At 33.3% G+C, this 12,500-nt stretch overlaps 2 protein-coding genes across 5 annotated transcripts; one reads left to right on the plus strand and one right to left on the minus strand.

Moving 5' to 3' along the window:
* On the plus strand, nucleotides 3,273–4,246 carry LOC18586543 (glycine-rich cell wall structural protein 2). Its single transcript, XM_007010000.2, has one exon. It carries the CDS (start codon nucleotides 3,373–3,375, stop codon nucleotides 4,000–4,002), a length of 630 nt encoding a protein of 209 aa, XP_007010062.2. The 5' UTR covers nucleotides 3,273–3,372; the 3' UTR covers nucleotides 4,003–4,246.
* On the minus strand, nucleotides 5,297–11,830 carry LOC18586544 (protein BTR1). Of its 4 annotated transcripts, none has more exons than XM_007010004.2 (9): nucleotides 11,692–11,830; nucleotides 11,441–11,549; nucleotides 9,422–9,660; nucleotides 9,237–9,343; nucleotides 7,563–7,756; nucleotides 6,508–6,569; nucleotides 6,034–6,129; nucleotides 5,895–5,956; nucleotides 5,297–5,779 (listed from the first exon to the last, which is right to left on the minus strand). In XM_007010004.2, exons 2-9 carry the CDS (start codon nucleotides 11,523–11,525, stop codon nucleotides 5,683–5,685), a joined length of 942 nt encoding a protein of 313 aa, XP_007010066.1. In that variant the 5' UTR covers nucleotides 11,526–11,549; nucleotides 11,692–11,830; the 3' UTR covers nucleotides 5,297–5,682. The 4 variants fall into 4 exon arrangements, with proteins under 4 accessions (XP_007010066.1, XP_007010064.1, XP_007010065.1 ...); XM_007010002.2 differs by having other exon boundaries at nucleotides 6,508–6,632; XM_007010003.2 differs by having other exon boundaries at nucleotides 11,441–11,552.

The raw sequence follows: 12,500 nt of genomic DNA on the forward strand, positions 1-12,500 counted from the left end.
TTTGCTTTTAATTTATTTACAATCTTTATCCGTACCACAACGACTTAAATTGTTTTTATTTAAAAATTATAAATAACATTATCTAAATATAACAAAATAGAAACGATAATGTTTAAATTCAAATCATTGAGCTTGTATTCGTACAAAACTATATCTTATTTATAAATATCGATATTTTAATATTTACTTTTTTTATCGATGAAAATTAAATAGTTACGACACTCATTATTTATATATATAACACTAAATTTGTGGTGTAAATAATAAGTGCTTTAAGAGCTGTAATTCATTAAGAGAATACATATAGTCAGAAATTGAGTGCAACCCCCTATGGTAATAATTTGGAGGAATGAGTATGATGGGTATAGAACGCTATGATTGAAAGCAAGCATGCTAAGAGAATAAGGGCAAATTGGTAGGCAAGCAAAGTAAAGAAAGCAAAATGCCAGTTGTCAAGCGAAGCGTATATTTTAAGAAAGGAAGGGAATCCCACCAGCATTCCAAGAGAAATGTATTGGAGAGGGGAGGGGAATTTTGGGTCGGTGAGTTAGTGGGTGTAATATATTTGTGGCCTTGGATATTACGTGTCCAAATGACAAACACCATGATCGCATCATTCTTTGAATCCTCCGGGTAGGGGCCCGCCTTCCAAAGATCTTTGCAAATATTATTCCTCTCTTTTCAGCTTGATATACGTGGATTTTGCAAACAGTATGTACTTGGTAATGATAAAAGGATAAGTCTTCCATCAACAAGTGAGGGAGAGTGACCAAAGTTTAATTCCAAGGCTCATTTCTTTATTTCTTTTACATTGTAGGAATTGCCATGTGTTTGTCATTTGGTTTTGACTTTTAAACATGTTTTAGTGGGCAATACAATTAATCAAAGTTTATCTTAGATCATTTACAGTTATTAATACATGATTGATGAGGTTGAAAAGGAATGGAATTGCATTGCATGATCACTCCATTATTATATTATAAGGTAAAATAATCTCACTTTCTTAATTTTTAGTTATAATTTTATACGAGTTCATTAGTTTTTGAAATGGATATTTTTTTAAAAAATATATAAATATCATTCATATAAAATATAAAATGACTAAAATACCGTTTTTTCTTTCTCTTATTTTTTTCTCTCAAATAATATGATCGATGGTTCCCATTTGCTTGCTGACTAGTGCTCCCTTTCCTTAGGGAGCACCAGATCTGGTGCTCTCTCGAATTTTTTTTAAAAATATATTTAATAGTAATTTTTTAAATTAATAAAAAGTAAAATTATCTTTTTAATATTATAACGTCATCAAATTAACAGAAATATTAACGATTGACTAACGGTTGGACTTATATGTTTAGTAAAAAAAAATTTTAAACAAAATGTCTATTTCAAAAATTAATAGATCTTTTTGAAATTATGACTAAAAATTAAAAATATGAGAATATTTTACCTTATATTATATTATATATGACATGAGAACAAAATATTGTGAGGGGGTTAAACTGTGCTTCATTGTATATGGAAAATTATCTACAAAGGAAGGTTTTGGTAAGTGGTAGTAAATAACACCCTTGGGGGTATCTTTGTTTTTTTTTTTTTTAATTTAATAAATTTATACCTTACATAAAATGAATCTTTAAAATGAATATTTATACGAGACATGGATATTTTTATATGTGGTTAAAGTGACACATGTTTAACTTTTTTAGACAACAAATTACTCTAGGAGGGAAAAAGAAACCTATGAGAGAAGACAGAGGGGAAAAGAGTCTAAGATGGAAGGAACAGTGAAAGGGACAAAGAAGGTGAGGATAATTGAGAGGGTTTATGTTAATTAAAGAATTATTTAGAGCTTAGCAAGGGAATGAGAGAAAAATATTAGAGCATTTGAATGATGAAAAAAATAGTAAAGAAGAGAAGAACAGTCTCTATAGATAAGGGATCATATACCAATCAATGAGTAAAATGCTCGGGTGCGAAGAGAAGAATAGTTTAATTAAGTAAACATTTTTTTTTTCAAATTAGGCAAAACAAGCATTAAACATGTATATGTAGTTAAATATTTGTTTATTATTTATATCAAAAATAATTTTTAAAATTTGAAAATTAATTATTAATAAAATCTTTTTTTTTTGTGTTTATAAATGCTATATTGTGCTATAAATATACCATAAAAAATCTAATACTCTGAGCATATACCATGGGCTACACAAAACAGTTAAATCTATATAAATTAACACTTTTGAAACCATAAAAATTTTATTAATTAATTGAGGTATTATTTAATTGATAAATTAATATTTTTTTTCAAAACATTAATTGAACGTAATATATATGTATTGTGCATAATTTTCTCTTTCAATACATGAACGTTACATCAGAGTACCTTAATACATTAAGAAAAGTTCGAGATGAGGTCCAAGAAAACATCAATTTCAAGAGAAAACAAGTAACATTGGAATCATATTTTATAAATGTTTTTGAAATTGAGTAATGTATATATATAATTTTGATATATAAAAAGATTTATATCAAGTGAGACTTATGTATTTTTTTTAAATGTATTATCATATGAATTTAACAAATTATTAATTTGCTACATTGGCCTCAAGTCAGAACCGATTAAAAATATTATTTAATCGAGGTTATCAATTATTAATTTATAGAGATAATATTGTATTTTAAGATAAAAATGAAGGATCATGTTTCTTACTCTTCTTTTTTTTTTCCTTGGTCTTTTCTTAGGGAAAAATGATAAATATCTTCAAATTTAATGTATTTATATATCATATTTAAATGGGTAATGTATAGGGCTCGAATAACGTAACTTGTTTATTACTAATCCAAGGTAAGAGATATAAACTTGGATTGCATTCTTATAGTTAAAATGATTTGATTGTTATCATATAAAGATTTTGTGGTGTAGGAAGTACATGCATTCACATAAGGACAAAAATAATATAAAGGCATCCCAATTGGTCTCATCCCCAAAGTCATATTTTTATAGGCATAGAAGCTCAAGTCAAAAGTGGGGAAAGAAACTTTAATCCTGAAATTGCATGCAGACAGTAGAAGACAGTGCCACCACCATCACCACCCAACGCCACCCCACCACCAACACCACTAACAATCCCAAGAGCAAGCGACACGTTCCCCCATTATTATCTTCATCTCATTCTTCTCTTTTTACCCAAAGAAGCTACTAGAATTTCAGCTAACTCTGGGGAGCTGTACTTCTTTGGCTGCTGCAATGCCTATAAATACACACCCTGGCCTCTCCCCTTTTCTCAATCAGCAAAGCTTGCCTTCTTGTATTCTGAGTGGTACGTACAATACACTTTAAAGCTGCATTGAGCTTTTGTTTTTAGCTTCAAAATGACCAGTTCTAGGGTTATTGGTGCTGCATTCTTGGTTTTGCTCTTTGTGGACTTGGCCTTTGCTGCTAGGTCACTTAAGGCTGTAGGCAAAGGAGGAGGTGGTGGTGGTGGAGGAGGAAGCGGGGGAGGTGGAGGTGGTGGCAATGGTTTGGGGTCAGGGTCTGGATATGGTTCAGGGTATGGTTCTGGAAGTGGCTCCGGATATGGCTCAGGAGCTTACGGTAGTGGAGGAGGTGGTGGTGGTGGTGGCGGAGAAGGTGGTGGAGGTGGCTCTGGATCAGGCAGTGGGTATGGGTCTGGGTCTGGGTCTGGATACGGGTCAGGATATGGGTCTGGTAGTGGGATAGGAAGTGGAGGAGGTGGTGGTGGTGGTGGCAGAGGAGGAGGTGGTGGTGGAGGTGGAGGTAGTGGTAGCGGAGGCGGTTCAGGCTATGGATCCGGGTCTGGAAGTGGGTCTGGATATGGAAGTGGTGGTGGAAGGGGTGGAGGTAGTGGTGGTGGAGGTGGAGGAGGTGGTGGCAGAGGTGGCGGTGGCGGCAATGGTTCTGGCCATGGTTCAGGCTATGGAAGTGGCTCTGGCTATGGTTCCGGGTACGGAGGTGGCGGAGATGATGATTACTTACCATAAATGAAGGATGAAAGTTTACTTAGGTAGCCGTATATTCAATCTTTGTCATTTGTAATTTTGAAAATAAAATTGCAATGTCTTGATCCATGCATGCATTTGTATGGACGGAGTACGTTGCATTAAGTTAATGTTATTAGGACTTTTCTAAGGGTAATTATGACACCTTATTACGTGTCATTATTATGATTATTGTATCATCAAAATAAATAATAAATACTAATAATTTTCTATTTTTCTTCTTAAATTATGTGTTTTTCTTTTGTTAATTTTTTTTTATAATTGGAAAAAAAGAGATTTGAATTTTACTCTTTACATAAAAGATCATATACCAAACAATGAACAAAATGCCTTAGTGCTGTTAACTCTTTATTATTTATTATGAAAAAAAAACAATAAAGAGTTGGAAAAATAATAACCCAAAAAGTTCAAATAAAATAAAAAATATTTATTATTTACACACACCGTCATTATTTTTGTTTCTTCTTCTAAAATTTCAGATTATTTAGCACAAACGTTATATTAATAACATCAACATGCATGAGTAATTGACATGACTTCATTTTTAGAATATGAATGGGATGTTAGTAAGTGATCTGTAATTGATTCTGGTTACATTATATATTAATTGGATTTTTAGATTTTATATAAATGTGTCATTTTATGGATATTAAAACATTTTGTACCGAAAAAAGAGAAATTTAAATTCAATTTTTTAAATAAGATAGTAAATACATAATTGTTGAGAGTAAGTGCAATTTCCATATTTTGGATCATTTATTCTTATTTATTTTTAAATAAAACTTATATAATGACTAGATAAGAGGAGCAAAAATATGTTTAGAGATGTCTAATTGTCACAAATCTCACAAAGATAAGATGAATTTTAAGTCTATAAATACGAGTCTTTCTCCACTTATAAAACATGTCTTTTCGGTTGAAAATGTAGACACTTACATTCTATTTCAGAAATTAAAGTCGTTTAAATTCGGATAAGTGATATAATATCATTCCTAACCATTGTTTCCTTCCCAAGACTTAAATGCAAACGTAATGCTATATTTTTAGTAAAAGGATGCTCCTTTGGCTTTAAATCAAATATTGACAAATGAAAAATAAAACAAAAATTAAGAAAAAAGAAACACTTCCGATTTATAATTTTGTATTTTTAAAGTATTAAAATTGTTGAATGATGATTTTTGTTGCAGCCGATACACAGAGGGGTCTGTTAGATGTTTATATAAATGGAGGGAGGGGTGGAATCAGCAAGGAACAAGCATAGAATAGGATCCAGGTCTCAAAAAACAAAGGTATCCGATCCCCATCCTCTCAAATTATAATTCAAGATGTTCAATGAAGCAGGCTACAACATAATAATATACCATACGTAAACAACATCTAGCTGTTACAATTATATAACCAAAAGGCAATCATATAGCCTATTCCAACATCATTTCCTCTTTTTTTTTTTTGGGTTTAAATCAATAAATTTAGTCTGTATGTTCCGATGAATCCTAAATAAGTGCTCTGCTTGATAAAAAAAAAATGTCACGTTTTTTGCTGCTACCGTCATACTCTCAGCTTTGTCAACTCATGATGTGCCAATGAATGTGGATATGTTTCTAATCGTAAGCGGTTCCACCAAAAGAGACTCGAACAAGAATGGTTCTCGTAACCCGAAAACTAATCCATCACCCTATCGGTGGCGTATGCTACCTTCTGCATTATCATGGACTCAGCTTGACGAATTGCTCTCTGTGATCCCGTGATTGTAACTTTCCTGCCACACCAAGGTAAAAGATAATAAGAAAAAAGTTTCCAAGGAAAAATGAAAAATCACCTCATAACTCAATGTTTTGCCTAGCTAGCAGATTGACAGTACTGAGATTGCATACCTATCTGTTGTTCCAGACATGAAATCACCTCTATCCGATATTTTTATCCTGGCCCCGCTTAGCTGCAATAACAACATGCTCAAACTCAAACATAAGCAATAATACGGAACCAAATGATATCTATTTATCATTTACAAACCTGACTAATTTCCATAATATTCCTTCCGCCACGACCAAGAACCAGCCCAATATGCCCATCCGCAACACCAATCGTGACAGAGTTGCTACGATCCTCCTGGGTAAACATATGAAAGACTTCTCCGTCAAGCAAGAACTATTTACTACACATATAGCATGAGTCGTTTAATTGAAAACATCAGTCATCATGTGTTAAATGAATAATAAGGATTTTAGTGTAGAGATATAGAAAATGGGTACGACAGTCGAAATACTGTAATACAACAATTCTAGAAGAAGATGCAATTTGGCAGAAATGAGCTAATAAAGAACTATTCTATGTGTCTGCAAATATCAAACAAAATGCTTATATGAGTGTACTCTGTATAGATGCCAAAGTATAACAACAAATCAATACATTTTGCTTAGCAGTAAATGAAGTAAATAGCATCAGTCACCAGGTATCGTGGATAAAGCATAAAAGAAAGAGATGAACCTTGTGATTCTGAAACTTCCCTCCAGCCCCGTTTGATGGATAGCTCATTGAATTGTAAGTCGCTGTTGCAACAGAAGGAAGCACATATGCATATGGAATACCATGAAAACCAGAGAAGAAAATACCTAAAATTTCAAGTTAAAGAAATCTTACTAGGACCAAGTTAAAGAAATCTTACTAATAATATATTATGGTAATAACTCCACAAAGGACATACAATCAATATCAATACTAATTGCACATTAAGGACAACTCACATCATAAATTCACAAAGAAATGACCATTAAGAATCAGACTACTTGATGACAACTGAAAATATCTTGTCACAGCATTCAAAAGAAAAACTTCCAAGGAAGTGGACCACTGAATTTTAAGAACCCAAAAAAAAAAAAATCTTCCATAATATCTCATGAAAGTTAAAGGAGCCATCATGCTTTTTGTGCCACATTTTTTTGGAGACAATGCTTACTTCCAAATTTAATCACCATGTGGAGAAATCTGCAATCATTCTGCAGTTAGAAATAAATTGCATGGGTGCAGAACCTATCAATTTGTTGTGTTTGATTATGCCCCTTTGCTTTAAGGTTCGTGAGATCAGACTAGATGGCTCAGGTCCAGTGAAAAACAATATGACAACAGTACTATAAGCATGCAGACTATCCCTCTCATGAGGAGGAAAAAATGCCAAAGAATACATGTGAAAGTAAAAGTGTTTGATAACATCAGAAAATGACATGGAAGACTCCTGTCAGGCTTGGGCTTTGGGATAGATGCAGTGATGTAATGATGGTTATTATGGATTAAAAATTATGTGAAAGAAAAAAGTTAGAAACAACATGCTGATAGCCAAGCTTTAACGTTTAACTTAATAGAACAGTTAGAAAGCTCTGTAAATAATCAACTGTTGGCATATCAGGACCTATGACATAATTGTTAAGGCAATAGTAAGATAAGGGAGAATATAAAAAGCAAAAGTTATGTCCATAAAGCAGAGGCAAATGATGCACGTATAGGAGTTTCTTTAGACTTGGTAGCCAAACAAAAAGAGAACACACCTGCATATGAAAATGGGGCATGCATGGCTTGTAAGTAGTGAGGGTCTTCACTAAGCTTGGACAGAATCAAATCAATTGCTCGCATCTGCTCATCTAGAGTGCCAGTCAGTGTCACTAGCCTATCATTCAAGCCATAAAAATTATTATCCTGTGGAGATATCTTAATGCCAGCTTGGGAGTCTTCAATAAATGACCTACAAAAAAGCATAAGTAACAATCAGGACTTACCTTAACCGTTTAAAACAGTCAATACTCATACAAAGGACCAATACACACACACACACACACACACACACATATATATAGTTGTTTCTTCAGTATATAAATATCTGCCATGCATTTTCCTCTCATGGGTTAGCAGCAAGCAGTCATGTTGTCAATGATAGTGTTCATACAAGGCAGTGAGGATGTTAAGAATTTTTAGGTCTAAATAACCATTTATAACTTCTTGCAGGGCTCAAGCCACATGTAGCAGGGGAAGCAGCATACTTCCTGGATCAATATGACTTCTCAGTCCAATTGTGCTTGTGGAAGTTGTAGACAAATATAGAAAAGCACAGGCCAATTTAACACTATTATATCTTGCATTGAAGTTACTTTCGAGGAGGTTATTCCATCTCAAAGAACATGTCCTCAGTTCATTTAACATCCCTTGCATCAAATCAAGTTTTAAGGGACAATAACTATATATAATTGGTTCTTTTCCATGATTCTAAGCTGGTATCCAAGCTTTAGTAGAGCCCAATGTACTTAAACTGAAAAAGGAAGCAAATATTGCAGAATGTCTTGCAGTTCAGATCTATAGATGCCAACTAGACCTTCATGTTATGAAGCATTCTTCTCAAAGCCTTAATTCCGCACATTTAGATTTTATAATGAAACCAAAAGACCAATGACCAAATAAGCTTCTCCAAACAAATTACCCCAAGTTTTTAATCTTTTGAAACCATTTTGTAAAATAAATTTACTTCCAAATTCTCATCCAAGCCCATTCCACAAAAGATTTAACCATGATATACTCTCAAACCTTGGTTAGACAGGTCTTCTACAAATGAAACCTCTGGCAAGTTGTCACATTTTGCCATATATACCTGAACTAATTCGTTTCCTAAAGCCATTACCATGACACAATCTACTTGGGCATAAGCAGGTTACCTACAGACAATGCTAGAAGTAACTCACTGTGATGCACCAAAAGATTGGCACTATGGTAATCTTTACTAAATTTATTCCTATTGGCAAGAAATGCTCCTTTCCATCGCATGTCTCCTCAAGTTAGCTCTCAAATTCATTGTAGACAACTCTTTGAATGTGAAGTTGCCAAATCATCCCCAATTCATTGCACACATTCTTAGACATGAATCAATTCCAAAATAAGTAGTTCATTCACCAATAATGCCTATCTGAATATCCTATAAATCAATTGTAGGTTAAAATTTTAACAAGGTTTATCCCCTGCAAATTAACAGCACAATGGAAGAATAAATAGGCACTCTTTATAAATAAGCAAGGTCAGTATACTTCAAGTATGTCAACAGCACTAAAAATTATAAAATTCAAGTTCAAAAAATTGATTTCAAGCCTGCAAAAAATCATTTATTTCACTGCTGAAGTTTCAAAATTATAGCAACAAAAACATGTCCAATAATCAGACTATCCAAGTAGACTACTTACTTTATGGTAGCCCCTCCTTTCCCAATTATGCTGCCACAAGAGCTATTAGGAACAATTAGCCTAACTTTTGTTCTTGGTTCAACATCATCATTATCTTCAATATTAAGCTGACCAAGAGAAACAAACTTATGTTATCATCAGACATACATAGAATTTATAGAGTTAAAAGTTATCATAAAGATCACCTCATTCAATAATTTAGCAAGGATAAGTTCCATGGCTTTGAGTACTTCATCAATTGTTCCAGAGATCATAATGATCCTGTCTGATGTTCCTGGAAAAAATTCATGATTGCGTGACAACTGAATTCGAGCTCCAGATTTTGACTGAAATTCGGTAATTGTCGAACCACCCTTTCCAATTACAGAACCAGCCGCAGCATTAGAGACAAGAAACCTGATATATGTGTGCTTCTCTGCAGTTTCTGACAAAACAAGCAAGAGCAGAATATTCATCACTTGATTCAAAGATCAAAAATGCATTTGTAACAAATGAGGAATCTTGGAAGCAAACATGAACATTTCAACCATTAGAGCAATCTCCTTTTTAGTCCTACTATAAGAATAAAATAAATGCTAAAGAAGAGTATCTATGCATCACTTCACACAATACCTAATTGCTAATGCACAAAAAAGATCATAGTAAATGCATAATAAAAACAGCTTAAATTTGGTGGATTCAGTACAACCAGTACTGCTTATTAAGACATGCCACCCTGCATTTCTGATAATAGGTCAAATCATAATATTGTCAAAATCATCCATATGGAAGAAGTATAAACTCTGATTTAAAGAAAGCTAAGATCAGATTTACATTTTTAATGAAAGTTTTATGAACACTTAGCTACTAAATGATTACTCACCACCCAAGGAACTCGTATCCCTAAAAGACCTCCTTATTCTCATCACTAAATAAAACCTTAAGACCCCTCTTATCCCATCACTTTATATTCAAAAAAAACAAATGAGAGCCGCTGAAGTAGATGGTAATTTTTAATGGACAGGTTATAGAACTGGAGGATATGGCTTAGAGAAAACTATAGGAATATGAAAGATTGAGCTCTTGCTGTGGATAACAAGATATGCTATTGATGTTATTATTAAACTTGATGGCCTATTATACTTAACGTATAGTTTCTATGAAGCTAAATCAATGATTTTAACAATATATTCTATGATATTAGAACCAACCAAACATTTAACATAGCCCTTCCCATTAATAATGCCAATTATTAATTCTTCAAAACTGGGGCTTAATAATTTTCACACAAAGATACCAAGAACAAATGCATGGAACAGCTATTGCATGTCATGCATACAAGAAGGAAAGAGAGGGTGACCACAAAACAATGTCTAAGATGCACAGGGCTAGCCAACTAGAAAATATTAGATGACCACCCCACACCCCTAATCAAATATTAGGCATCTCTAAAGATAAAGGGATGTCACTCCAGTTGTTTTCTTCTCTTCCCCTTACTAAGCATCCCCTTTTTATAGTCTAAGAAAATAAAACTCCCAAGTCAAAGAAATCAATTCCCTCATAATCTACTAGGACACCAATATAACATTTCCCATTTTCAGATTTCAATTACATTATGCTCTCCAAAAGTATACCTCATTAAAGCTGACTAGACAAGCTAACTGAATTTTAATCCCACTCTGCAACTAAACAATTCAAAAGATAGGTCTTCATTTAATTTCGCAGCTAATTTTTTAAATTTTACTAAAGAAAAATGAACACCAACAACCATAACAGAAACAACCCTTACTTTGAAATATAGCCCTCACAACTTTGTTCACCTCAGTGTCAATCACACTTTTTTGCAGTTATTATAGGAAAAAAAAACAGACAAAAAGATAATGCCATGTGAACTCCAGGATTTCTCATCCTTCTATTCCCTGAGTTTCCGCAGATTCAAGCAGAAGATAAAGGCTTAGAACAGACACTTCTTTTTCTCACTCTCCGCTTGCCATTCCTCGCCAAATGCAATGCTAGGGTTAGGGTTTCAAATTATCTATTAAAATAAATAAATAAACGAAATAAACAACCCGAAATTCAAACAATTTTACACATTAATCTTTAAATTGAAAAAGAAAAACAGAAAAACTTAACGCCATTGACACAAAAGAAGAAACAAACGAAAAAAATAAAACCTCAAAAATGAAAAGCTTCAACGAAGAAAAGAAGATCAGATCAGAAATTACCAGAAGTCGGCGATTTAGGCGGCGGCGGAGATCTCTTCCTCGCCGCCTCTGGTGATGACACGTAAGACGACTCCGTCGACTCCATTCCTCTCTTATTCTCTTCTCTTCTCTTCAGAACCAAAAACCAAAAATAACACTATATAAATAAACAAATAGACAAAAAACAATGCAGAGCTTAAGCAACGTAATCAAATTTCCTCCTAATTAATAGAATGTTAAACGAAGAATTAAGAAAAAAAAGAAATTAATACTTTTCTCTTTCAGTTCGCAGCTTTTCTCCTTCCTCCTCTTCTTCTCTGGTCTGAGCTGAAGGTTTCTGATTTTCCCTTTCTTTTTCGTTATCTAGCCATCGCTGGCTGGCTTTGAGTTTTTATTTTTGATATTATTTTACAATTTTATAATTTATTTAAAGCGTGAAAACCGCCTATTTTTTGTCAAAATTAATAATGTTCAATTGGGGATCGGTGGAAGGGGGGGCGAGGGAGGCCCACAAGGTTGCGACCACGCTAGGCGCTTCGGCTAACCTGTCATGATCGTGGCCCACTCTACTGCCAACTGTGAATTTTCAAACCGTTGAATTTCAGCTTATGATAATTAATTACTCACGATTTGAGATTGATTTTGCTTTTAAAGCCTATTTTTTTTTTGGTGTAATTTAGAATTTTCAAAGCCCAACTTGTTTGGAATAATAAAAGAAAAGTGAAATTGGTGAGAAGTGAGATCCACTTTGGGATTGAATTGGTTTTTTATTAGTGTCATGTCTCCACAGTTGAATTTGTCACACATTTATGTTACTATATTGTACTTACAAATCTAAAGATCTACTAGTCCTATTCTTAGGCTTGCCTTTTCTTTTAGTTCGTTTCATAACGGTAAAGCTTACTACTTCAAATGCAAAGATAAGAATCCGAATATTATTATAATGGATACCAATAATTCGAATAAATGACAGAATTTTTGCCGTTAAGGTTTACATTATTCATACAGTAACGCTATATCTATTTCCCAACAATTCAGACTTGATTTAGCAATTATTATAGTTATTTTTACCAAAAAAATG

The sequence above is a fragment of the Theobroma cacao genome, chromosome 10, assembly GCF_000208745.1.
Source record: "Theobroma cacao cultivar B97-61/B2 chromosome 10, Criollo_cocoa_genome_V2, whole genome shotgun sequence".
Taxonomy (NCBI): domain Eukaryota; kingdom Viridiplantae; phylum Streptophyta; class Magnoliopsida; order Malvales; family Malvaceae; genus Theobroma; species Theobroma cacao.

Excerpts from the sequence above, each read along its gene's own strand:
- LOC18586543 (XM_007010000.2), top strand. The coding sequence starts at position 3,373 with ATGACCAGTTCTAGGGTTATTGGTGCTGCATTCTTGGTTTTGCTCTTT.
- LOC18586544 (XM_007010002.2), bottom strand. The coding sequence starts at position 11,525 with ATGGAGTCGACGGAGTCGTCTTACGTGTCATCACCAGAGGCGGCGAGG. Across the intron at positions 9,661-11,440 it reads GCCTAAATCGCCGACTTCTG|AAACTGCAGAGAAGCACACA; the intron begins GTAATTTCTGAT and ends TTGTTTTGTCAG. Across the intron at positions 5,780-5,894 it reads ATGTCTGGAACAACAGATAG|GAAAGTTACAATCACGGGAT; the intron begins GTATGCAATCTC and ends TTGGTGTGGCAG.